Source organism: Trachypithecus francoisi, unplaced genomic scaffold, assembly GCF_009764315.1.
Source record: "Trachypithecus francoisi isolate TF-2019V2 unplaced genomic scaffold, Tfra_2.0 Lachesis_group13, whole genome shotgun sequence".
Classification (NCBI taxonomy): domain Eukaryota; kingdom Metazoa; phylum Chordata; class Mammalia; order Primates; family Cercopithecidae; genus Trachypithecus; species Trachypithecus francoisi.
The window spans coordinates 46,022,853-46,050,537 of record NW_022681458.1 but is presented as its reverse complement, the minus strand read 5'-3'; the positions used below and the strand labels follow the sequence as shown (position 1 = coordinate 46,050,537).

At 37.6% G+C, this 27,685-nt stretch overlaps 1 protein-coding gene across 5 annotated transcripts in view; it reads left to right on the top strand.

The window, feature by feature from the left end:
* The window catches only part of SLC39A10 (solute carrier family 39 member 10), a 173,614-nt gene that overhangs the window by 119,850 nt on the left and 26,079 nt on the right, over positions 1-27,685 (top strand). For all 5 annotated transcript variants that reach the window (XM_033230792.1, XM_033230795.1, XM_033230794.1 and 2 more), the window contains 2 exons: positions 22,378-22,547; positions 24,409-24,597. In XM_033230792.1, coding sequence (XP_033086683.1) covers positions 22,378-22,547; positions 24,409-24,597 — 359 coding nt within the window. The remainder of the gene's footprint in view (positions 1-22,377; positions 22,548-24,408; positions 24,598-27,685) is intronic.

The following is a 27,685-nucleotide window of genomic DNA, read 5'->3' as shown; positions in this document are numbered from 1 at the left end:
TTTGCGCTGGGTACGTAACTCCTCCTTTAGCTCTGAGAAGTTTGATGGACTGAAGCCTTCTTCTCTCATCTCGTCAAAGTCATTCTCTGACCAGCTTCGATCCGTTGCTGGCGATGGGCTGTGCTCCTTTGCAGGGGGAGATGTGCTCTTATTTTTTGAATTTCCAGCTTTTCTGCCCTGCTTTTTCCCTATCTTTGTAGTTTTATCTGTCTCTGGTCTTTGATGATGGTGATGTACTGATGGGGTTTTGGTACAGGTGTCCTTCCTGTTTGATAGTTTTCCTTCTGACAGTCAGGACCCTCAGCTATAGGTCTGTTGGAGATTGCTTGAGGTTCACTCCAGACCCTGTTTGCCTGGGTATCAGCAGCAGAGGTTGCAGAAGATAGAATATTGCTGAACAGCGAGTGTACCTGTCTGATTCTTACTTTGGAAACTTCCTCTCAGGGGTGTACTCCACCCTGTGAGGTGTGGGGTGTCAGACTGCCCCTAGTGGGGGATGTCTCCAAGTTAGGCTACTCAGGGATGAGGGACCCACTTGAGCAGGCAGTCTGTCCGTTCTTAGATCTCAACCTCCGTGTTGGGAGATCCACTGCTCTCTTCAAAGCTGTCAGACAGAGTCGTTCGCGTCTGCTCAGGCCTCTGCTGCTTCCCCTGTTGTGCCCTGTCCCCAGAGGTGGAGTCTACAGAGACAGGCAGGTTTCCTTGAGCTGCTGTGGGCTCCACCCAGTTCGAGCTTCCCAGCGGCTTTGTTTACCTACTTAAGCCTCAGCAATGGCGGGCCCCCCTCCCCCAGCCTCCCTGCTGCCTTGCGGATAGATCGCTGCAGACTGCTGTGTTAGCAATGAGGGAGGCTCCGTGGGCGTGGGACCTTCCCGGCCAGGTGTGGGATATATTCTCCTGGTGTGCCAGTTGGCTTAAAGCGCAGTATTGGGGTGGGAGTTACCCGATTTTCCAGGTGTTGTGTGTCTCAGTTCCCCTGGGTAGGAAAAGGGATTGCCTTCCCCCTTGCGCTTTTCACGTGAGGCGATGCCTCGCCCTGCTTCAGCTCTCGCTGGTCAGGCTGCAGCAGCTGACCAGCGCTGATTGTCCGGCACTCCCTGGTGAGATGACCCCAGTACCTCAGTTGAAAATGCAGAAATCACCGGTCTTCTGTGTCGCTCGCGCTGGGAGTTGGAGACTGGAGCTGTTCCTATTTGGCCATCTTGCTCCGCCCCCTCCTGTGCTGTAATTCTTTTTTTTTTTTTTTTTTGAGAAGGAGTCTCGCTCTGTCGCCCAGGCTAGAGTGCTGTGGCCGGATCTCAGCTCACTGCAAGCTCCGCCTCCCGGGTTCACGCCATTCTCCTGCCTCAGCCTCCCGAGTAGCTGGGACTACAGGCGCCCGCCACCTCGCCCGGCTAATTTTTTATATTTTTTAGTAGAGACGGGGTTTCACCGTGTTAGCCAGGATGGTCTCGATCTCCTGACCTCGTGATCCGCCCGTCTCGGCCTCCCAAAGTGCTGGGATTACAGGCTTGAGCCACCGCGCCCGGCCTGTAATTCTTATACTTCCTGCTCTACTGTTTCCTCCTGAAAAGGTTTTGGAGAGTGCTTTCCTAGAATATAAGTGGCAGAGAAATGAGCCAAGTTTTATAGAATTATTTTTACTAGTATTTTGACAGATTTGCAAGTATTGTTTTAAGTATAGATAAGTTGGTGGTTTAAAAAAATCTAAGAATGGTCCTCTTGATAAACAAGTGGGGCCCTGTGGTAAGATCAGTAAAGGCAGAGAAAGTGGGTCTTTGAACTAGATTTGAATTCTGATCTTTGAATAGATAAATTTGTCCTCTTTCTTGACTTCATGTTTACTGATCTTGGTGGATGAATAAGCGCCCTCAGAGGCCTAGTCCCTCTCAGGTGCCTGTAAATTCTCACTGTGGCAGGAGAAAGGGGAAGCTAGGTCTGAGATTAAACTTAATTACAAATAAAATAGATTTATTTGTTCCTTACGGAGAAAAATGGAGACTGAGACTGATCTAAAGTTAAAACTAATAGCTTTTTTCTTATTTTGAAATCTTCTGAAAAGCTTCTTGTTCTTTGTTGTTATGTTACCCGTGGATTATTATATTGCCATAGTCAATATATTCTAATGAAGCTGTTGACAGATGCTTGACTATAGTAATATTGAAAGTTACAGCTTATTCAATCTGAAAAGCCTTAGAGGAAATTGTATTTGCTTTGAAAACAAATATGTTACTAATAGTGAATATTGATTAGTTGTTTGCAGGTGGTTATTAGCATTGTCAGAAATGCAGCTTGAATTAATTATGTGCTGATAGATGTTAATAATTGTTAGAGATAATGCCCTGCTAGTAATTAGTTTTAATGACTACTGCACCATTAAGAAAGGTTAACTTGTTCTATATAAATCTCCCATAGTGGCACAGCTACTACCTCATTAACTTTGTTCAAAGACTGCTGTAAACCTAATATGCTATATACTGTGTATGGTAGAAATCGTTTGTTTCACAAGATTGGCTCATTTAGTCATAGAGTTGACCCTAGCTTAATTACCAAGGGGGATTGTGAATAGGCTGCTAAGCATTTTCTGTCAATTAAAATGCTGAAGCAGTGTAGAAAACTGCCATCTTGCACATGCTTTGTACCAAGTTAATTAGAAAGTTTCCACAGATGAGCACTTCTTTTTAAAAGAATGCATTTTCTCTCTAGATAATGAGAAAGGGAGTCAGTGAATAACTAAGCTTGAAGACCTTTAGCATTTTAAGCAACCCAATTTGCAGAATAAGTGAAGTTTGTTTCAGACATTTGGCGCTTTTTCATTGCATATGGTATCTTGGGTACATATAAAGAAAACATTTATTAGTGGTCTTTAATAGTTTGTATATTGTTTTATATAAGGTTTTTAAAATATACCTTTTGTTTTGTTTTTGCTTTATGCCAAATGAATTGTGATTAAAATGTACAACAATTTGGTTAGAAATCAAAACAATTTTACTACCATCATTGCTTTTTTTCCTACATATAGGAAATTAGGACATAGTTTATGTAAGCTTAAATTTAAATGTTATAAATTCTACAAATACAGTATTTAAATAATATGGGAAAGTATTTTAGTACAGTAAGTTCAAAACAACTTCACATTTCTGCTCATAGGTGAAAAGGATTATTCCTTGGAAGATTCCAAGTTGTTAGAAGAATGAACTATCATTTGAATTTGTAGTGCTTTTAGAAAGCTGAAATTGTTTTTAAATTAATAATTCAGGATAAGAAACCATGTTTATAATGTTGTATACTTAGGAGCTCCTAATAGTAGGACTGTTTTCCTAATGAAATAGTTGTCCAGGAATAGTTGCAATCTACAGAAAATATCTGGAAATTTTCTGATTTATCTGAAAAGGGAAATCTAGCTCTTCACTCATTTGGGACTGGCAGGAGTAAGTGACAATATGTGTTACATGCAAAATAAATAATTAACCTTACTGCTTATGTATATTTTTAGTTGGCATTGAAATAAATATATTCTGATAATTTTATGTAGTTATAAGTTTGTTTTGTCAAGGTAGAGATGCTCTTTTGCCTGTTTGCCTCTATACTAATTAGCTCAAATTTAGAAGGACTGCCATTTGGATTAATGAAGTTAGTATTCCTTCCTACTTTCATGTTTAATTGTACTTTATATTTTCTTATATATTTTCTTTTTTGTGAATCCACCTCTGTGAGGTAAACACAGGAGTCATAAGTAAATCACTTGGCCAAGGATTCTCTGAAAAGACTGTGATTTAGTGGAGAAAACAGTGGATTAAAAATTAGAGGACTGGCTGGGAGCAGTGGCTCGCACCTGTAATCTCAGCACTTTGAGAGTCTGAGGCAAGAAGATCTCTTGAGCCAGGAGTTCTAGCCTAGCCTGGGCAACATAGGGAGACCCTCTCTCTACAAATAATTTTTGAATTTTTGAAAAAATTAGCTGAGCATGGTGATACATGCCTGTGGTCCCAACTACTTGGGAGGCGGAGGCAGGAGGATGACCTTAGCCTGGGAGATTGAGGGTGTAGTGAGCTGTGATCACACCACTGCACTCCAACCTGGATAACAGAGTGAGACCCTGTCTCAAAAAAAAAGAGGACTTTGGATTTAGTTTTAACTTTGCCATTTTTAGCTAAATAAATGTTTTTAAATTGTGGTAAAATTATATAACGTAAAATTTGCCATTTTAACAAATTTTTTTTCCAGTTTTTTTAACTGTGATGAAATACAGTAACAAAATTTGTCATTTTAACAATATTCAAGTATACAGTTTGGTGATATTAAATACATTCATAATATTAAATACATTCATAATGTTACACAACCATCCATACTATTTGCCTCCATAACTCTTTTCATCTTGTAGAACCAAAACTCTATACCCATTAAATAGTAACTCCTATTTCCCCCTCTCCCCAGACCCTGGGACCTATCAATCTACTGTCTTTATGTTTATGATTTTGATTAAGCATCTCCTATAAATAGGACCATGTATTATTTGCCTTTTTGTGACTGGCTTATTTCACTTAGCATAATGTCCTCAAGGTTCATCCATGTTGTAGCATCAGAAATTCCTTCCTGGCCAGGCACAGTGGCTCACGCCTATAATCCCAGCACTTTGGGAGGCTGAGGCGGGCAGATCACCTGAGGTCAGGAGTTCGAGACCAACCTGACCAACATGGTGAAACCTCCTCTCTACTAAAAATACAAAAACTAGTTGGATGTGGTGGTGGGTGCCTGTGATCCCAGCTACTTGGGAAGTTGAGGCAGGAGAATCGTTTGAACCGGGAGGCAGAGGTTGCAATGAGCCAATATCACACCACTGCACTCCAGACTGGGCAACAGAGCGAGACTCTCTAAAAAAAGAAAGAAAGGAAGAAATTCCTTCATGTTTAAGGCTGAATAATATTACATTGCATGTATATACCACATTTTGCTTATGCATTTATCTGTTCGTGGACAGTTGTGTTGCTTCCACATTTTAGCTAATGTGAATCATGTTGCTGTGAACATGGGCATCTCTCTCTCTCTTTGAGACCCTGCTTTAAATTCTTTTGGTTATATACCCAGAAGTGGAATTGCCCTATCATATGGTAATTCCATTTTTAATTTTTTGAGGAACTGCCATACTATTTTCCATAATGGCTGTACCATTTTACATTACCCCCAAGAGTGCACAAGTCTCCCAGTTTCTCCACATCTTTGCCAACACTTTTTTCTTGATAGTAGCCAACCTAATGGTGTGAGGTGGTGTCTCATTGTAGTTCTGATTTGAATTTTCCTAAAGATTAGTGCTGTTGAGCATCTTTTCATATGCTTATTGGCAATTTGTATATCTCCTTTCAAAAAATGCCTATTACAGTTCTTTGCCCATTTTTTAATCTGGTTATTCTTTTCGTTGTTGAATTTTAGTAGTTCTCTATATTCTGAATATTAATCCCTCATCAAATACATGATTTGCAAATATTTTCTCCCATTTTATGCATTGCCTTGTTACTCTGTTGATAATTGTCTTTTTGTTTTTAAATTTATTTTTTATTTCAGTAGTTTTGGGGAACAGGTGGAGTTTGATTACATGAATAAGTTTTTTTTTTTTTTTAAATGGAGTCTCCCTTTGTCTCCCAGGCTGGAGTGCAGTGAGGCGATCACGTCTCTCGGCAAGCTCCGCCTCTCGGGTTCATGCTCCGCCTCTCGGGTTCATGCCATTCTCCTGCCACACCCTCTTCCAGTAGCTGGGACTACAGGCGTCCACCACCACGCCCGGCTAATTTTTTGTATTTTTAGTAGAGGCAGGGTTTCATTGTGGTCTCGATCTCCTGACCTCGTGATCCACCCGCCTCGGCTTTCCAAAGTGCTGGGATTACAAGCGTGAGCCACCGTGCCCGGCCATGAATAAGTTCTTTAGTGGTGATTTCTGAGATTTTGGTGCACCTATCACCCAACCAGTGTATACTGTACCCAATGTGTAGTTTTATCCCTCCTACCCCTTCTGCTGAGTCCCGGAAGTTCATTGTTTCATTTTTATGCCTTTGTATCCTCATAGCTTAGCTCCCAGTTATGAGTGAGAGCATACGATGTTTGGTGTTCAATTCCTGAGTTTCTTCACTTAGAATAATAGTCTCCAATTCCATCCAGGTTTCTGCAAATGCCATTGTTTTATTCCTTTTTATGGCTGAGTAGTATTCCATGGTACATATATGCCACATTTTCTCTATCCACTCGTTGGTTGATGGGCATTTGGGCTGGTTCCATATTTTTGGAATTGCAGGTTATGCTGCTATAAATGTGTGTCCAAGCATTTTAGTTGTATAATGACTTTTTTTCCTCTGGGTAGATACCTAGTCATGAGATTGCTGGATCAAATGGTAGATCTACTTTTAGTTCTTTAAGTAATCTCCACACTGTTTTTCCATAGTGGTTGTACTAGTTTACATTCCCAACAGCAGTGTAAAAGTGTTCCCTTTTCACCACATCCATGCCAACATCTATTATTTTTTGGTTTTTTGATTATGGCCATTCTTGCAGGAGTGAGGTGGCATCACATTATGGTTTTGATTTGCATTTCCCTGGTAATTAGCATTGTTGATCATTTTTCCATGTTTCTTGGCCATTTGTAGATCTTCTTTTGAGAATTGTCTATTCATGCCGTGAGCCACTTTTAGGTGGGATTGTTTGTTTTTCTCTTGCTGGTTTGTTTCAGTTCTTTGTAGATTCTGGATATTAGTTCCTTGTTGGATGTATAGATTGGGAAGATTTTCTCTCACTCTGTGGGTTTTCTGTTAACTCTGCTGATTATTTTGTTGCTGTGCAGAAGCTTTTTAGTTTAATTAAGTCTCATCTATTGATCTTGGTTTTTGTTGCATTTGCTTTTAGGTTCTTGCCCTGAAGTCTTTGTCTAAGCCAATGTCTAGAATGGTGTTTCCAGTGTTCCACTGTTGTGGTTTCAAGTCTTAGATTTAAGTCTTTGCTCCATCTTGAGTTGATTTTTTTTATAAGGTGAGGGCTGAGGATCCATTTTCATTCTTCTACGTATGACTTACCAATTTTCCCAGCACCATTTGTTGAGTAGGGTGTCCTTTCCTCACTTTATGTTTTTGTTGGCTTTGTTGAAGATCTGTTGGCTGTAAGTATTTGACTTTATTTCTGGGTTCTCTATTCTGTTCCATTAGTCTATGTGCCTATTTTTATACCAGTACCATGCTGCTTTGGTGACTATGGCCTTAAGCATAGTTTGAATTTGAAGTCAGGTAATGCAATGCCTCCAGATTTGTTCTTTTTGCTTAGTCTTGCATTGGCCATGTAGGCTTTTTTTTGGTTCTATATGAATTTTAAGACTTTTTTTTTCTAGTTCTGTGAAGAATTATGATGGTATTTTGATAGAAATTGCATTGAATCTGTAGATTGCTTTTGGCAGTGTGGTCAATTTCACAATATTGATTCTACCCATCCATGAGCATAGGATGTGTTTCCATTTGTTTGTGTCATCTATGATTTCTTTCAGCACTGTTTTATAGTTTTCCTTATAGAGGTCTTTAACCTAGTTGGTTTGGTATATTCCTAAGTTTATTTTATTTGTAGCTATTGTAAAAGTGGTTGAGTTCTTGATTTGATTCTCAGCTTGGTTGCTGTTGGTGTATAGCAGAGCTACTGATTAATTTTGTATCCTGAAACTTTGCTGAATTCATTTACTAGTTCTGGGAGCTTTTTGGATGAGTCTTTAGGGTTTTCTAGGGATACGATCATATCAGGAAAGTGACAGTTTGACTTCCTCTTTACCAATTTGAGTGCCCTTGATTTCCTTCTCTTCTCTAATTGCTCTGGCTAGGACTTCCAGTACTATGTTGAATAGAAGTGGTGAAAATGGCATCCTTGTCTTGTTCCAGTTCTCAGGGAATGCTTTCAACTTTTTCCCATTTAGTATAATACTAGCTGTGGGTTTGTCATAGATGGCTTTCATTACCTTAAGGTATGTCCCTTCTCAGCAAAATTGCTGAGGGTTTTAATCATAAAGGAATGCTGGCTTTTGTCAAATGCTTTTTCTGCATCTATTGAGACGATCGTGTGATTTTGTTTTTAATTTTATGTGGTGTATCACATTTATTGACTTGCAGATGTTAAACCATTCCTGCATCCCTAGTATGAAACCCACTTGATCATGGTGGATTACTGTTTTGGTATGCTGTTGGGAGTCGGTTCACTAGTATTTTGTTGAAGATTTTTGCATCTGTGTTCATCAAGGATATTGGTGTGTAGTTTTCTTTTTTTGTTATGTCCTTCCCTGGTTTTGGTATTAGGGTGATACTTGCTTCATAGAATGATTTAGGGAGGATTCCCTCCTTTTGTATCCTGAGGAATAGTGTCCGTAGGATTGGTACCAATTCTTTGAATGTCTGATAGAATTCAGCTGTGAATCTGTCTGGTCCTGGACTTTTTTTTGTTGGCAGTTTCAATCTTGCTGCTTGTTATTGGTGTGTTTCTGTATTTTCCTGGTTTGATCTAGGAGGGTTGTATATTTCCAGGAATTTATCCATCTCATCTAGGTTTTCTGGTTTATGTGTGTAAAGGTGTTTGTAGTAGCCTTGAATCATCTTTTGTTTTTCTGTGGCATCAGGAGTAATACCTCCTGTTTTGTTTCTAATTTGAGCTTATTTGGATCTTCTCTCTTAGTTAATCTCACTAATGGTCTATCAATTTTATTTATCTTTTCAAAAAACCAGCTTTTTGTTTCATTTATCTTTTGTATTGTTGTTTGTTTGTTTCAGTTTCATTTATTTCTACACTGATCTTTGTTTGGATTGTTCTTGCTTCTTCAGTTCTGTGAGGTGTGACCTTAGATTGTCTATTTGTGCTCTTTCAGACTTTTTGATGTAACAGCATTTAATGCTATAAACTTTTAGCACTGCTTTTGCTGTGTCCCAGAAGTTTTGATAGGTTGTGTCACTATTATCGTTCAGTTCAGATAATTTTTTAATTCCATCTTGATTTCATTGTTGACACAATGACTGTTCAGGAGCAGGTTATTTAATTTCCTTATATTTGTATGGCTTTAAGTGTTCCTTTTGCAGTTGATTTCCAATTTTATTCCATTGTGGTCTGAGACAGTACTTGATATGATTTCCGTTTTCTTAAGTTTACTGAGACTTGTTTTGTGCCTTGTCATATGGTCTGTCTTGGAGAGTGTTCCATGTACTGATGAATAGAATGTGTATTCTGCAGCTGTTGGGTAGAATGTTCTGTAAATATCTGTTCCGTTCATTTGTTTTAGGGTATAGTTTGTTTCTTTGCTGACTTTCTGTCTTGATTTGTCTAGTGCTGTCAGTGGAGTATTAAAGTCAGAACTCAAAGTCTGCTGTTCAGAGTATTTTGTCCCACTGGGTGCTCCCTTGATGTGGTGTTCTCCCTCTTTCCTTAGGGGAGACCCAAACTACAGGATTGTTTTTGCTCTTCTTGGTTCAGCCGTCCAGGAGAGAGCTACTGGGCTCCAGGCTGGTACTGGGGAGTGTCTGCAAAGAGACCTGTGGTGTGATCCATCTTCAGGTCTGTCAGCTGCAGATACCAGCACCTGTTCTTGAGGAGGTAGCAGGGGAGTGAAATGGACACTGAAGGTCCTTGGTTGTATTTTTGTTTGGGTTCTGGTTTCGTGTTGGTTGGCATCCGGCCGGATGTAGCACTTTCAAGAGTGCATCAGCTGTGTTTGTATAGGGAGGATCAGGCGGTGGGTGGGGCTATAGAGCTCCCAAGAGATTCTGTGTTTTCTTTTTGCAGGACTTTTCCTTAATTCAGCCAAAGACGTGGGTCTTGTCCTTCCTTGGCCATGAAGATTTAGGCTTGCAGATGGGGTTTGAAGGGTGAGCAAAGCAGGGGTTTATTGAGTGAAAGAAAGAAATGGGGAAAACAGATTCTCCGCGGGGCGGGAGTCCCTGCTAAAGTGCTTCTTGCCTCGCAGGTAGGCATCCCAGGTTCCACACAGGAAGAACAGGGGCCAGACTTCTCCCAGCTGCAAACGGTGGCAACTTCCTGAGGCTCACCCCTGTGCGCATTCCTCCCTGTGCGCATTCCTCCCAGTGCGCAAGCAAGCCAGTTGGAGTTTTTCCGGGGACCCCCTCCCACCTGACTATCTCACTTTGTCTTTGGCAACCTGGGCAGGTAGAGAAAGACCACCAGGTAGGGGTAGGGATAGGCATGACTGAGCTCAGACTCTCTTTGGGTGGGGCTTCCTGTGGCCGCTGTGGGGAAGGGGGATGTGGTTCCCAGGCCAGTGGAGTTTTGTTCCCAGGGGGATTATGGCTGCCTCTGCTGAGTCACACAGGTCACCAGGAAAGTGGGGGAAAACTGAGGCCTCACCACACTCCCACACAACCTGCAGTCCTAAAGGTGGGCCTCACTCCCACCATGCCCCCGGAGAAGCACCGAATCTATTTCCAGGCAGCCAGTGAGCAGGACTGAGAACTGCCCCAGATCACCAGCCTACCCCACTGAGAAAGCAAGTGGACTCACAGTTTTTTGGTGTCTCAGGAAGCCTGCAGAGGCAATCCAGTTCCTCCAAAGGTCTGTGAATTCTCTCAGCTTTTTGGTATGTTGCTGTGGTAGTTCTTGGAGCAAAAGTTCATGATGTGAGTCTCCACATGCTGCTCTGTCCGAGCAGGAGCTGCAAGCTATTCCAGCCTCCTATCCGCCATCTTAATCTGTGTTTGTCTTTTGATGCACAGATTTTTAAAAAGTTTTTTGAAATCCAATTTGTCTGTTCCTTTTGTTTTTGCCTGTACCTTTGGTTTTATTTTTCAGAAATTATTGTCAAATCTAATGTTGTGAAGCTTTTGCTCAGTTTTCTTCTAAGAGTTTTATAGTTTTAGGTCATATATTTAATTTAGGTATTTGATTCATTTTGAGTTAATTTTGATGTATGGTGCTAAATAAGAGTCCAACTGCATTCTTTTACATGTGGATATCTGTTTTTTCTAGCACCATTTGTTGAAAAGACTGTTCTTTCTCTCATTAAATGATCTTGCACCCTCGTCAAAAATCGTTTCGCTGTATATTTGAAGGCTTATTTATTTCCAGGCTCTCTCTTCTATTCCATTGGTCTGTATGTCTGTTTTTATGCCGTTACTGTGCTGTTTTGATTACTGTAGCTTTGTATAGTAAGTTTTAAAATCAGGACGTGTGATTCTTCCAGTTTTGTTTTTGTTTTTCAAGTTTGTCTTGGCTATTTTGGGTTCTTTGTGGTTTCATATGAATTTTAGGAAGTTTTTTATTTTTTATTTCTGAAAAAAAAAACCCCTATCATTGGGATTTTAATAGGGATTGCATTGAATCTGTAGATCAACTTGGGCAGCATTGACATCTTAGCAATATAGTCCACCCTTAATATCTGTGGATTCTGCACCTGCAGATTCAGCCAACCCAAGGACCAAACATATTTGGGGAAAAAATAAAAATAATACAAGAATAAAAAGTAACAAATAAAAAACAATACAACTATTTACATAGCATTTATATTGTATTAGATATTATAAATTAGAGTTGACCCTCGAACGACGCGGGGGATTAGCAGTGCCATTCCCCGTGTAGTTGAAAATTTATGTATAACTTTTGGCTCTCCCAAAACATAACTACTAGTAGCCTACTGTTGACCAGAAGCCTTACCAATAATACTTATACCAATAATATTTATGTCAATAGTATATCTATTACGTACTGTATATTCTTAGAATAAAATAAGCTAGAGAAAAGAAAATATATTAAGAAAATCATAAGGAATTTATGTAGGATTTATTAATTATAATGTAAGGATACACAGCAGAGAATTTATTTTAAGCAAAGTGAGAGTTTATTGGAGAAAGTATAGTAACACTTGGAAAAGGGCCAAGCAGGTGACTTGAAAAATCAAGTGCCTATGTGGAATCTTTAGGATTTTCAGTTCATTATTCATATTAACTATTCATTAAATGAAAGTGAATCATGATGAAGGTCTTCATTCTCATCATCTTCATGTTGAGTAGGCTGAGGAAGAGGTGGAAGAGGGAGGGATCTGTTGGTCTTAACTGTCTCAGGGGTGGCCAAAGCAGAAAAACACATGTATTAAGTGGATGCTGTTCAAACCCATGTTGCTCAATGGTCAACTATAATTTAGTAATGATTTAAAATATAAGAGAGGATGTGCATAGATTAAATGCAATTATTATGCTATATTACATAAGGCACTTGAGCATCCACAGATTTTGGTGTCTTTATGGGGGTACTAGAACTAATTTCTGCAGATACCAAGTGATGACTGTATTAAGTCTTCCAATCTGTGAACATGGGGTATGTTTTTATTATTTGTCTTCTTTAATTTCTTTCCACAATATTTTATAGTTTTCTTTTTTACTCTTTTTTTAAATTTAACTTTTAAGTTCAGGTTACACATGCAGGTTTGTTATATAGGTAAACTTATGTCATAGGATTTTGTTGTACAGATTAGTCACCCAGGTATTAAGCCTAGTACCCATTAGTTATTTTTCCTCATGCTGTCCCTCCCCACGTTCACCATGGAATAGGCCCCAGTGTCTGTTGTTCCCCTCTGTGTGTCCATGAGTACACAGACAACCTACAGAATGGGAGAAAATTTTTGCAAACTTATGCATCTGACAAAGATCTAATAGCCAGCATGTATAAGGAATTTAAACAAATTTACAAGAAAAACTGACCCCATTAAAAAGTGGACAAAAGACATGAATAAACACTTTTCAATAGAAGACATACATGCAGCCAACAAGCATATGAAGAAAAGCTCCATATCACTGATTATTAGAGAAATGCAAATCAAAACCACAATGAGATACCATCTCACACCAGTCAGAATGTTTTGTAGTTTTCATTGTACAAGTCTTCTACCTCCTTGGTTAAGTTAATTGCTAAGTATCTTACTCTTTTTGATGCTATTGTAAGTGGAATTGTTTTCATAATTTCCTTTTCAGATTGTTCATTGTTGGTATATATAAAAATGCAACTGATTTTTGTGTTAACTTTGTATCTCGCTATTTTGCTGAATTCATTCTAATGCTTTTTTTGTGTGAAATCTTTTTTTTTTTTTAAACAGCAGAGAATTTATTTTAAGAAAAATGAGAGTTTACTAGAGTACTTGGAAGAGGGCCAAGCAGGCAACTTTAAAAATCAAGTGCTTCTGTGGAGCCTTTACGATTTCCTACATGTAAGATCAAATTAAGTGCAAACAGATGTTAATTTTACTTACTCCTTTCCAAATTGGATGTTTTTAATTTTTTTCTTGCCTAATTGTTTGGCTAGAACTTCCAGTACTATGTTGAATAGAAGTGATGAAAGCAAGCATCCTTGCTTCATTCTTCATCTTAGAGAAAAGGCTTTGTCTTTCACCATTGAGTATGATGTTTGCTGTGAGTTTTTCATATATAGCTTTATTATGTAAGGTTTGTTGCTGTCTGTTCCTAGTTTGTTGAGTCTTGATCATGAGAAGATACTGAATTTTGTCATGTGCTTTTTCTGCTCATTGAGATGATCATGTGGGTGTTTTTTTCTTTATTCTGTTAATATATGTTGATTTTTATATATAGAACTTTTATTGCATTCCAGCAATAAATCCCACTTAGTCATGTTGTATAGTCCCTTTAATTTGTTGCTGGATTTTGTTTGCTAGTTTTTTTTTTTTTCTTTGAGAATTTTTACATCTGTGTTCATAAGGGATATTGGTCTGTATTTGTCATTTCCTGTAGTGTTTTTGTCTGATACCTTTAGTATCAGGGTAATGCTGGCATCATAGAATGAATTAGAAAGTGTTACCTCCTCTTTGATTTTTTTGGGAAAAGTTTGAGAAGGTTTGGTATTAGTTCTTCTTTAAATGTTAGGTAGAATTTATCAGGTCTATTCTATTAGAATCCTTTTTATTTCCTTGTACTCAGTAGTAACATCCCGGCTTTAATTTCTGAATTTGGTAATTGTATCTTCTCCCTTTTTCTTAGTCAATCTAGCTTAAGGTTTGTCAATTTTGTGATCTTTTCCAAGAATCAACTATAGGTTTCATTGATTTTGTTTTTCTGCTCTCTGTTCATTTACGTCTGCTCTAATTTTTATTATATTCTTCCTTCTGCTAGTCTTGGCTTATTTTGTTCTTCTTTTTCTAGTCCCTTAAGTATAATGTTAAGTTTTTGGTTTGAGATCTTACTTGTTTTTTCATGTGAGTTTTAATAATTATCTGTTTTTCCCTTAGCACTAGTTTAGATGTATCCCATAAGTTTTGGTTGCGGTTTTGTTTTCGTTTGTCTCTTAAGTATTTTCTAATGTCCCTTGTAATTGCTTCCTTGATCCAGTTGTTAAGAATATGTTGTTTAAGTTCTATAAATTTGTAAATTTTCCCGTTTTACCTCAATAGTTGATTTCTAACTATTCCATTATGGTAGGAGAAGACACTTTGTATTATATTTATATTTTTAAATCTGTTGAGACTTAATTTGCGACCTAATACATGGTCCATCCTGGAAAATGTTCCATGTGCACTGACGAATGTTTCTGGTGCTGTTTTGAGTAGTGTTCCTTATATGTATATTCGATCTAGTTGGTTTATTGTGTTAAGTCCTCTATTTCCTTGCCTATCTGCTGGATAGCTGTTTTATTCATTATTGAAAGTAGAGTACTGAGATCTCCAACTGTTATTGTAGAACTGTTTTTTTTTTTTTTTTTTTTTTTGAGACGGAGTCTCGCTCTGTCGCCCAGGCTGGAGTGCAGTGGCCGGATCTCAGCTCACTGCAAGCTCCGCCTCCCGGGTTTACGCCATTCTCTCGCCTCAGCCTCCCGAGTAGCTGGGACTACAGGCGCTCGCCACCTCGCCCGGCTAATTTTTTGTATATTTTAGTAGAGACGGGGTTTCACCGTGTTAGCCAGGATGGTCTCGATCTCCTGACCTCGTGATCCGCCCGTCTCGGCCTCCCAAAGTGCTGGGATTACAGGCTTGAGCCACCGCGCCCGGCCAGAACTGTTTATTTCTCCCTTCAATTGTGACAGTTTTTGTTTTGTATATTTTGATATTCTATTTTTAGTTACATAAATGTTTATAATTGTTTTATCACCGTCCTTTGTTGTTTCTTGTAACCTTTTTTGATTTAAAAGTCTACTTTGATATTAGTATAACCACCCCTGCTCTCTTTTGGTTACTATTTTCATAGAATATCATTTTCCATCTTTTCACTTTCAACCTGTTTGTGTCTTTGATGTAAAGTGAGTCTCTTGCATATAACATATCGTTGACTCATGTGTTTTTATTCATTCTGCCAGTTTCTGTCAGTTCATTGGAGAGTTTAATCCATTTACATTTAAAGTAATTACTGAAAAGGAAGGACTTCTGTCATTTTGCTATTTGTTTTTCTATATGCCTTAACGCTTTTTTTGTCCTTCATTCCTGCTGCTAATGTCTTCCATTTTGTTTAGTTGACTTTTTTTGGTAGTGAAAAGGTTAAATTCCTTTTTCATTTCCTTTTGTGTATATTCTATAGCTGTTTTCTTACGGTTATTATGGGGATTACATTTAGCAGCCTAAAGTTAAAAGAGTCTAATTTGAATTTATATCATTTTAACTTCAGTAGCATACAAAAATTCTGCTCCTTTACAACTTCGTCTCCACACTTTCCAGGTTACTGTTTAGTGTCCTTTCCCCTTGAAGTACTGTCTTATTTCTTACAGGGCAAGTCTAGTGGTAACAAACTCCCTCAGCTTTTGTTTACTTGGGAATGTCTTAGTTTCTCCCTCACTTTTGAATGTCAATTTTGCAGTATATAGGATTCTTGGTTGACAATTTTGCTTTTTCGTTTAGGACTTTGAATATATCAGCCTATTGCCTTCTGACCCACAAAGTTTCTGTTGAGAAATCTGCTTGTAATCTTATTGAGAGCTTCTTATATGTGATGAGTTGCTTTCCTTGCAGCTTTGAAGAGTCTCTCTTTGTCTTTCAAGAGTTTGATTATAATGTGTCTTGGTGTGGGTCTCTTGAGTTCCTCTTATTGGAGTTCATTTAGCTTCTTGGATGTTTATATTCATGTCCTTCATCGAATTTCGGAAGTTTTTAGCCATTATTTCTTAAAATATTCTTGCTGCCCCTCCCCGCCACCCCACCACTCCTCTTCATCTTACTTGACTTCTACAGTGTATATGGATGTTGGTCTGCTTAGTGGTACCCTCCAGGTTCCATAGGCTCTGTTCATTTTTAGTCAATATTTTTTCTTTCTGTTCTTCAGCATCAGTAATATCCATTGTCCTGTTTTCAAGTCCACTGATACTTCAGCCTGCTCAAATCTGCCTTTGAATCTCTCTAGTGAATTTTTCATTTCAGTTATTGCACTTTGCAGTTCCAGAGTTTCTTTTTTATTTATCTTTAGTTTTTCTACCCCTTTATTGATATATCCATTTTGTTTATACATTATCTTCTTGACTTTTTTTTTTTTTTTTAGCATTCTTAAGACAGTTGTTTTAAAGTCATTGTCTAGTAGATCTGCCATTAGGTCTTTTTCAGGGACAGTTTCTGTGATTCATTTTTTTAAAATGTGCTTTGCTTTTTTGTTTCTTTGTATGCCTTCTGGTTATTTGAAACTGGACATTTGATTCTAATAATATGCTAACTCTGGAAGTCAGATTCTTCCCCTTCCCCAGGGTTTGCTATTTTCTTGTTAAATTGTGTTTGTTTGTTATTAATTTGGGTTGGGGAGGGTTATTGTTTTATGCTATCCCTGTGGTATAAACATAAGATTTTCACAGGTGTTTTTGTTTGTTTGTTTTTTTGAGACAGGATCTCACTTTGTCACCCAGGCTGGAGTGCAGTGGCATGATCATGGCTCACTGCAGCTTCAATCTTCTGGCTCAGGTGATCCTTCCACCTCAACCTCCAGAGCAGCTGGAGCTACAGGCATGTGCCACCATGCCTAGCTAGTTTTTGTATTTTTAGTGGAGATGGGTTTTTGTCGTGTTGCCCAGGCTGGTCTTAAACTCCTGGGCTCAAGTGATCTCCCATCACAGCCTCCTAGGGTACCAGGATTATAGGCACGAGACACTGCACCTAGTTTATCTTCACAGGTCCTTTCTGAGCCTGTGCCCTTCCCTAGGCATGCATGATTACTTTCTGATTTTCTCCAAATATGCAGTTATTTTTAAATTTTCCAGTATTTATTGTCTGACTCCCAAAAGGGAAAAAGGAGAAAAAAAGAAGGGAGGAAAAAGAGGTGCTGGCCTTTTAAATCACCTGGAAGACACTTTAGCCAGGAGATTTGCAAAAATGAGGAGAGGTACAGCAACATGGCCACCTGTCTCTTTGCCTGTACTTCTGTGATCAGAATCAGTGATCAGAGTACAGATCCTCAACATTTGGGGATCAAAATCCATTTTGTCTACTCTAGCTCCTGTAATTGTAGGGTCCTATAGATTGATTCAGGACACCAGGCCCAGCTTCCTTTCAAAGGACTAAGGATGGCAGATGGGTAGCTGCCACTAAACTAAGAGCTGAAATTGATCAAAATTAACCACATTTTACCATCGAGCTTTCCCCTAGAAGTTGGATGCTTTCAGTAGACTACAGAGTTCCGAAGTAGTTAACATCAGACAGATTTTGTCAGTTCGTTCACAGTTTAGGGGGCATACAGATTTCTAGTGCTTCCTACTCCAGAGTCTTTCCAGAATCCTCCTCCTTTAACCATTTTTAAGTATACAGTTCATTAGCATTAATTACAGGATCTTACTATTAAGGCCATGTTTCATTTCCTTCTTTAATTCTTCAAAGAAATACTTCAGGATCCTGTACCCACTTGTTTAAAATTTCTGTGGAAAGTTCTTCTCTTGTCTGAAGCTGATCTGGGCACAGGAGTTTTGGCACCAGTTGAGTGGAAAGTTTGTTCAGCTTTAATTTTTCTGTCAGAAGTGTATTAGCTCAACCAGCTGAGATGTCTGTGGAGTTGAGTATTGTTTGTGCTGTTAATTGTTGGTCGTTTTCAATTAGGGCACAAGTAAATTGATTTTTTTCATAATATGCATTTTCCATGAACTTTTTGAAGACCCTCTCCTATACTAATAAATTCCATGATGAGATAAGTTGGGAAAATGCTGCATATTGTATTCTTCTTTTTTTTTTTTTTTTTTTTTGAGACGGAGTCTCGCTCTGTCGCCCAGGCTAGAGTGCTGTGGCCGGATCTCAGCTCACTGCAAGCTCCGCCTCCCGGGTTCCCGCCATTCTCCTGCCTCAGCCTCCCGAGTAGCTGGGACTACAGGCGCCCGCCACCTCGCCCGGCTAATTTTTTATATTTTTTAGTAGAGACGGGGTTTCACCGTGTTAGGCAGGATGGTCTCGATCTCCTGACCTCGTGATCCGCCCGTCTCGGCCTCCCAAAGTGCTGGGATTACAGGCTTGAGCCACCGCGCCCGGCCAATTGTATTCTTCTTTTAGAGATTCATATTTCTTATTAAACGGTTAGAGGCTATGAGGGAACCTGTGTTATTCAGCATTACCAAAACTTACTTGATTATTAAATTTCTCCTCCCTCCCCTTTGAAATACCCCCATCTCATAGAACTAATGAGCTCAGTTTGAGAAATGCTAGATTATGCAAGTTTTTTTAGCAGTATAATATGACAATAGCTAGTATCTGGCCAGTTCAAATAGCTACTCATAAGAAAATAATTTAGAACGATTTTCTTTTTAAAGGGGCAGAATAATTGGCATCTTTGAAAATATTTTTATAATTTTCAACTCTGTCATTCAAGGCAATGTATATACAAAGGAGTAATTAACTATGTTATATTTCCAGTTGTGCCCTCTATGTTTTATATGCAAAAGCAAAGTTATCAAAAGATATAGGATCAATTTTAGTCCTAGAATTTAGGGTTTTTTTTAGTCAGTTAAAAATCTTTTGAAGGTAGTCTTTAAAAAAATTTTTTTTTTGAGACAGAATCTCGCTCTGTGGCCCATGCTGGAGTGCAGTGGCCGGATCTCAGCTCACTGCAAGCTCCGCCTCCCGGGTTCACACCATCCTCCTGCCTCAGCCTCCTGAGTAGCTGGGACTACAGGTGCCCGCCACCTCGCCCGGCTAGTTTTTTGTATTTTTTAGTAGAGACGGGGTTTCACCGTGTTAGCCAGGATGGTCTCGATCTCCTGACCTCGTGATCCACCCGTTTCAGCCTCCCAAAGTGCTGGGATTGCAGGCTTGAGCCACCGCACCCGGCAAAATATTTTATATAGCAAGCATGCTATACATATTTCCTCTAAAAGAAATAGAAAAATATTTTTAAAGAGTTAAAATGTTCAGAGTAGTACAGAGACTATTTATTGATTTATTTTAAGTTTTCTTTTCATCAAAACACTATTCCACAAAAGAACTCTTTTTGTGAGACAGGGTCTGACTCTGTCGCCCAGGCTGGAGTGCAGTGGCATGATCTTGGCTCACTGCAGTCTCAGCCTCCCAGGCTCAAACCATCTCACCTCAGCTTCTCAAGGAGCTTGGACTATAGGCACATGCCACCATGCCCGACTAATTTTTATATTTTTCGCAGAGATGGTGTTTTGCCATGTTGCCCAGGCTGGTCTCAAACTCCTGACCGTAATCAGCCTGTCCACCTTGACTTCCCAAAGTGCTTGGATTACAAGCATAAACCAGGACCCTGAGCTATTAAAATAAACATTTTTATTGGGTAATTTTAGTGACTAATTCTAGTGCATTCTTGGCTAAAATTATTCTTATTAATAAAAATTTCTAATAACTATGAAGGGTTATCAGTTGTGTTTACTCTGTATATTTTGTGTATTTGGGGTCTTGTCTGTAGTTTTGGCAGTCCCCATTCACATATATTTACATTAGTAAGTAAATACATTTAATTTTTTCTCCTAGGGTATCTTAAGAGTATGAATTACTAGCTTTTCCAAGTAGTTCAGTGCACATTTTCAAGTTATTAATTGAAGTTGCTTTTAGGCTGTTGCTTTTAGAAAAGTTGCTTCTATATTACATTATTGCCAAACTAATAAGGAAAAATATATTTGTAAAGGAAAAGTTATATATTACTGTGTGAGATACAGTTTATCTTCAGGTTAGTGCTTTTGTTGCCAACTCACTTTGTCCCATGTGGTTACTGTAAGTTCCCTGTCCTTTTTGTCTCTACTTTTTTTCTTCAATATGATTGGATCTAGAGAGCTGCAGTAGTTTTGACAAACCATTTTTGATATAGCTGGCCAATAACTTTATTGCCTGTAAGACCTCGTGTCTAAAATTTATACCTATGACCACTTCTCTGACTTACTTCATTAAGTTCTTCCACTGGTTTTATTTTTCCTGTCTATAAACAGGGGACTAACAAACTAGCCTGGTGATCATCACCAAGTTAGTCTGTAAACCTTATTTGAGCATATATTTTTTCTTTCTAGAATAAGGTTTTTGACTTCAGTTCCCCGTGGTTTGTCATCACAACAGTTAGAGCAATCACTGCCGCACCCCCCGCCCCTGTGTTTCTTGTTTTTGTTTTTGAGATAGGGTCTTACATTGTCACCCATGCTGGAATGCAGTGGCGCAGTCTCAGCTCACTGCAACCTCCGCTGCCCAAGCTCAAGCAATCCTTCCGCTTCAGCCTCCCAAGTAGCTGGGGCTACAGGCGTGTGCCACCTCGTTTGGTTAATTTTTGTATTTTTAGTCCATACGGGGTTTCACCGTGTTGCTCAGGCTGGCTCAAACTCCTGGACTCAAGCTATCCGCCTGCCTTAGCCTCCCAAAGTGCTGTTTACAAGCATGAGCCACCACACCGGGGCGCAATCCTCCTCAATCTTTCTTTCCACTAATCAGGATATATTATTTTTGTAGCAAATATGTGATCCTGGTTCTTCAAGAATTGAGTTCCTAATCCAACATCCTTGCAAGGACTGAAGCCATTGAATCCAAGTCTAGTGGGTAGATCTTCAGCCCTCTAATACTGGTTGTTTTGAATCTTATTTTACCTCTGAGGTTACCTATATTTATGTGATAGTAATTATCGTTTAAGATACAGGGTAAGCCACAGAGCTTCCATTAGTGATAGATGATCTATTGTTTTAATTCAGTGAGATAATTGAGCTAATGAGTATTGACTATAGTGTTAACATTATTGGATATTGTAAATACAATGCCCATTAAAACAGTTTTATTGATAAAGTTCAGCATTTAGTGGGACAGTTAGTATCATCTCCCTGTCTTTTCCTCGTTGTTGAAAATTTTGAGTTATTTTGATGAAGAGATGCGTTTTTTCAATGTTATATCACAGACTGAATATAAAGTCTTTCTTCAGATTTATAGTCCTCTTAGATTTGATTTGAAAAATAGTATTTAGATTAAAATCTTTATAAAATTATTGCTCTTCAGTGAGATTTTCTGTAGATAGATCTTAAAATAAGCAGAATTTAAAAAACTAATAACATTTCTATTTCATTTTAGGCCAGTAATAGAAATTGTAATGAAAATGTCCAGCCCCCAAACCACTGGTATATATTTCTGATGTCTTACCTGTTTGTGAATGACCTAAAGACATGTATACGGAATTCCCCTTCGCCACCATACCTATTTTTCTTTAAGTCATATTGTGAAAACATTTCTCTTGTGTTCTGAGCCAGTTAAAATTATATAGTGACTTTTTTTTTAAGTGGTAAATTGTTACAGAAACCCAAATTGGAGGAATGGGAGTTTGGAACCAGGTGTAGAGAAAAAAAAATCAAGAAAAATAGGACTGAATTTACCTTTGTAACAATAAAGTTACCAGTAATGAGACTTTTTTGTTATCATATGAACATGTTTCCATTTGGGGCTATGTTACATTTCTTAAACTCTGTATTAGAAAGATTTACAAAGATTATAATACATTAAATAGATACTTGGCTTTTTTAATGTCTCAGGTGAGTTTTATAATTATATTCTTTAAATAAACAGCTTTATTATTGTGGCTCTGCCTTTAGACTTTTTAAATTTTATTTTTATTTATAAATTTTTTTATTTTTATTTTTATTTATTATTTTAAATTTTTATTTTTATTTATAAATTTTATTTAGAAATTTTTATTTATACTTTAGCTATTAAGTGAATCACAGCCTTCAGTCATTTTAAGTCACTGGTTCTAATCTCATGGGCCATTGAAGGTACTATGTATAATTTGATCTGAGTTTCTTAATTCTTTTTAAAAATGTTTAAGTTAGTTATGTGTCATATTTTTGTTTTGTTTTTAAACAATGCCATAAAGCTTTCATAGTCTGGGTAAAATAGTCTACCTTCTATGATTCTTGTATCTTATGTTTTTATTCTTTTTGGTAGTCTGTTGTTTTAAATTGTTATACTAACGTTGACTCTTAATTTCTTTTCTACAGCCTGGATTTGTGGTATCATTTCTATCACTGTCATTAGCCTGCTTTCCTTGCTAGGCGTGATCTTGGTTCCTATCATTAACCAAGGATGCTTCAAATTTCTTCTTACATTCCTTGTTGCGTTAGCTGTAGGAACAATGAGTGGAGACGCCCTTCTTCATCTACTGCCCCATGTAAGAAATGTTTTTAATCTGTTTAAAAATTTAAAATAAAAATATTTAAACTTTCAAAGGTCCTTCATTAGCAAGCTATAGCACAGTAATCTGGTATTTGTATTGTTTCATTTGATTATAGGATGAAGTATTTTTTCTCTGTTTTCAGAGTTTTAATAGCAATATTTTTTAAATAAATTGAATCATTAGGTCAACTTTGCTTTCAGTAGTCTTTATAAAAATCTCTTTGAATTAAAATTTGCAATATCAGTAGCAGTGAGTGGTCTTTTTAAATCTGTGTAGCATATCAGGTAAGCGTTTAAGAGAAATACAAAAGATGTTGTAATGATTATGTCTATAGCTGGTATGCCATCAGCATCTTTGAGCAGGAGTAGGCAGATACACTCAGTGTGCTGTTTTACAGTTAGCTCTTTACACGTGGGGGCATTTATCTTTTCACCTGGCATACCACTCCTTTTCTTCTCTTTGGGGACACTTCTGATTAATTACATGATCACAAACCCATATTCCTAGTACCATGCTTATCAACCTTTTTACAAGTTGCTCTCTATAACCTATCAATAGTTAGGTAGATAACTGTCTATCACCAGCTAAGAGTATTTAATTCACTCTTACTATTTTTACTTCAAATTATGAAAACAATGGGAATTTTTCTTTTCCAAATATAAAATTGAAGTATTGAGTATTTTCCCTCTAGAGAATTTGGGAGACAGGATTGTATTTGTGTTGTTGTGTATATCGCCTCTCTTGTGCACTCTTGGTTGAGAATTCCAGATTTACTATCTATAGCAATGTGTGGCATTGCTTTTTTTTAATTAATAAATGGGTTAATGAATCTTAAGCCTGCGAATATGAATTTTCTTGTTTCACCATTTCTACTAGCCATCAAGAATAACAATAGTTTCCTTTAGAACTGGGCCTAGTAAGAGTTACTGAAGTGAGAACAGTATTTAAGTGCTATTTAACTTGTTTTTGTGTTAAAAAGGGTTAACTAAACCTAGCTGTTACCTTTTTGAGTGGTCTGATATCCTCTGAGAGGTTTAGGTATCTCTTTGGTTGACCACTGGTTAACAGGAAAAGAATGCAAATAAATTTTAGAATGAAGAAAGATACTTAAGTGCAGTTATCTAACTTATGTTCTATAAGATTACTATTGTGATACTTGTACATTTCATAATGTTGAAACGTAACTTTTTCTATACATACATTTATGATTGCTAAAGCTTTAAAATATAGAAAATTGCGTATTTAAGGATACCCTCTTGCTGACTTTCCACAGTATATGCAGAGATAGTGACCTTATTACCTCTGAAATAATGTATGAGAAGAAATTTATGAAATAATCTGTACAACAACTCCCCCTGACATAAGTTGACCTATATAACAAACCTGTACTTGTACCCCTGAACTTAAAATAAAAGTTAAAAGAAAAAAATACGTAACAATCAGTTTAAGACAGAATTAGATTACACGGAATCACAAGTGACTGCTGGTGAATTAGTTTATGTGTTTTGTTTTATTTTTACTAAATATTTGGCATGTAAGTAAATCGTGTTCACTTCAATTTACAAAGAACCCGTCACTCCCTATTATTACTTCTGGCTTGATTCTCTAACTATAGTATGTATCTTATTATTATATTCATTTGAGTTGGTGGTCTTTGAGTTACTATAAAATGTAGTAGTATTCTGGACAACTGAGAAAAGCAAATTAAATGGAAGACTAAGTGAGATAATACCTAGGGGAGCACTTTAAAACTTGAGAGGTATTTTTTCCTGTGTTGTTTAGGAGATTATAATTTCAAAATTTTAAATAGCATTTCAATTACCTGTTTAGAAGTTTTATTTGTTTTTATTAATAGTCTCAGGGTGGACATGATCACAGTCACCAACACGCACATGGGCATGGACATTCTCATGGACATGAATCGAAGAAGTTTTTGGAAGAATATGATGCTGTATTGAAAGGACTTGTTGCTCTAGGAGGCATTTACTTGCTATTTATCATTGAACACTGCATTAGAATGTTTAAGCACTACAAACAACAAAGAGTAAGTATTTTTTATTTATTTCATTTTATACCATAAAACTCAAAACAAAAGTATCCTTTTCTGGGTATATGCTTTCCTTAATTATGATGTTGGTGTCAGTTTTGTAATAGCTAATCTTTAGAGTAAAAAGCTGACTTTGATTTTTTAAAATTAAACATATGATGGTTGTTATTTGTTTTTTTGAGACAGAGTCTCCCTCTGTCATCCAGGCTGCAATGCAGTGTTATGATCATGGCTCACTGTAACCTAGACCTCCTGGGCTCAGGTGATCCTTTTGCCCCAGCCTCCCGAGTAGCTGGGACCATAGGCACGTGCCACCATGCCCAGCTAACTTTTATGTGTGTATGTATGTATGTGTGTATTTATTTATTTTGAGACAGATTCTCGCGCTGTTGCCTAGGCTAGAATGCAGTGACGTGATCTCCACTCACAGCAACCTCCACCTCTTAGGTTCAAGCAATTCTTGTGCCTTGACCTCCTGAGTGGGTAGGACCACAGCTGCACACCACCATGCCTGGCAAGTTTTTGTGTTTTTGGTGGAGACGGGGTTTTGCCATGTTGGCCAGGGTGGTCTCAAATTCCTGGCTTCAAGTGATCCACCTGCCTTAGCCTCCCAAACTGCTGGGATTACAGATGTGAGCCACCACACCTGGTGCCCTCTATTAAAAGTTATTTGTAGAGACAGAGTTCTCAGTAAGTTGCCAGGCTGGTCTTGAACTCCTGGGTTCAAGTTCAAAGAGTTGGGATTACAGGCATGAGGCACCACACCTGACATGACTTTGATCTTTGCCATTTTTTGTTATTATACATTTATTTTGGCACTTATAATCAAGATACAGCAGTCTCAGTTTCAGTTATTTTGTGTTACATCATACCTAATTGACTTAAATAGGATGGAAAAAGATATTTTCCAATTATGTTTATTATAAAAATGCAAAATTATGTAAAGAGAAGCAAGTTTCATCAGTCTTCTTAGGTAATATTTTTAATCATAAGTGACTTTTATTGTAGTATTTTTTAATTAAAATGTTTTCACACAATACATTTCTTTATCAGAAGTGCCTCACCAATGATGGTACTGGAGGTAAGAGGTCAGATTAAAGGGGCTTTGTAGGAAGAAAAGAAAATGAAATGATGGAAATGGTGACTCTTCAAGAATGATGCACTGCTTTGGAGATGATGCTTGATGCTTGGTTGAACTGTTGCTTAAATACTCTTGATTGTGATGCAGCTGTCTGTTTCACCTCACATTTATGAGAATAAGACAAATATCTAAGAAGAATTATCCTCCAAGAAAGTAAATTCAGGGCTGCTGCCATTCACTATGATTTATAATCCTCCCTATTCTCTTTAGTTCACATCTGCTTTTAAAGCTGTGTCCTGAATACATCTCACTAACATGTTTGTGATACTAACACGGATTATCTTCAGTGTATTCTGTTTAAGTAAAGCTTTCCACAAAAAAAAGAATTGGAAAATTCATTTTGTTAGTTAATTCCAGGTATCTTTTTTGGGATGGTCAAGATCTTAAAGATGTGCAGTCTACTCTTAAGATACAATTTTATGCTATTTTTGTTTCTGTTTTGTTTGCATATGTATGTGTTTTGTATATATTCCTTTCATGATTTGGAACAGATCTCTGAACTGTGAGTCATGGGAGTGATTCTGGTTTACATAAAACTTATTTGTGTGACTGTGACTCATTCCTCATGATTTCCAGTAGTTATCTAAATCATGAGAAAGAAATCTTACTTCTCATCTGTATTTTCATATCTTATTTCAAATTGCATATTTTAGTTATATTTAGTCAGGACATCATCACATTTGTTTGCCTCCAAAGGAGAGGTGATTTAAGATAGTGAGCCTAGAAAAGAAGAATGATAAAAGGAACTGGGAAAGTTCAACTTAGAGAAAAGTAAAAGAGAGCTAACAGTATTTAGATTTGAAGGGGCTTGTGGAAGGTGAAGTAATTAATTCTGATGGACAAGTAGAGAATAAAATGTGGTGGGAGGGATGCCAACGCAGAAGGGGCTGGAGGGAAACAAGAGTTGGCTAAGTAGATAACTGCAGAATAATTTGAAAGAGGTAGTGGGGCTTGAACGAGGGTCATGGCAGAAGAAATGGGAGAGGGGTGGAAAAGATGATTAAGGGAATTATTTAGATGAGAGAATCAAGAAGACTTCCTAATTGATTAGATGTAAGACATACAAGTATTTAAAAGTTCATCACTACAATAAATTAGATACTGCAAAGTTTGTAAAGAAGTTTTAGAATTGCCAATTGAGCATCTCTAATGTGACAGTCTAAGACCTGAAATGCTCCAGTGAGCATTCCCTTTGACCGTCACGTCAGTACTCAAGTTTCAGATTTTGGAACATTTCAGATTTCAGATAAACAAGTTTTTTGTTTTTTATAATTTGATCTTTTTAATCTAATTTTGAACCTAAAGTTACCAGTACTTATACATTTGTTTTTGCAAAGAAAACTGATATAAGAATGAAGTCACCAAACCATGACAGCTTTTTTGTAAATTTGAATTTGTAGGAAGTAAAACACTAGAAGGAACACCTTGGATATAGGGAGTGTACTCTAAATATTCAATAGTATGGAATTCTCAACTATATCAGCAAAGGGAATCTGGCCCGATAAGTCAGGGCATCTGCTTTATGGTACATAGGACAATAAGTAACCTAAGATGAAAAGGTTATGGCATTCTTTTGAAGAAAGGAATTAGTGATATTTGAGTAGAATAGATATTTGACAGTCTGTGCAGAATAATCAACTGTTTCAGCTTTCAAACCACAAGTTAAATAATACACTAGATGTTGAGTTGTTTCAGCAAGTTGGGGACCTTGAGGGTCATGATTTGCAAGCTTCTAAGAAAGTGGACAATCAGAACCAAAGCAGTTAAACAAAATCTCAGCTGGTGTTTTCATTTTCTTTAATTTCTATATCCTTCTCGTTGATTTTTGTACTATTGTTGGCTCCTCCTTCCTTTTTTTTTTCCCTTAACTCATGGTTGCCATTTTTTTCCTTCTCTTTAGGACTTGTCCATATCATTATTTTCCTGTGAATGTCTTAACTTTTC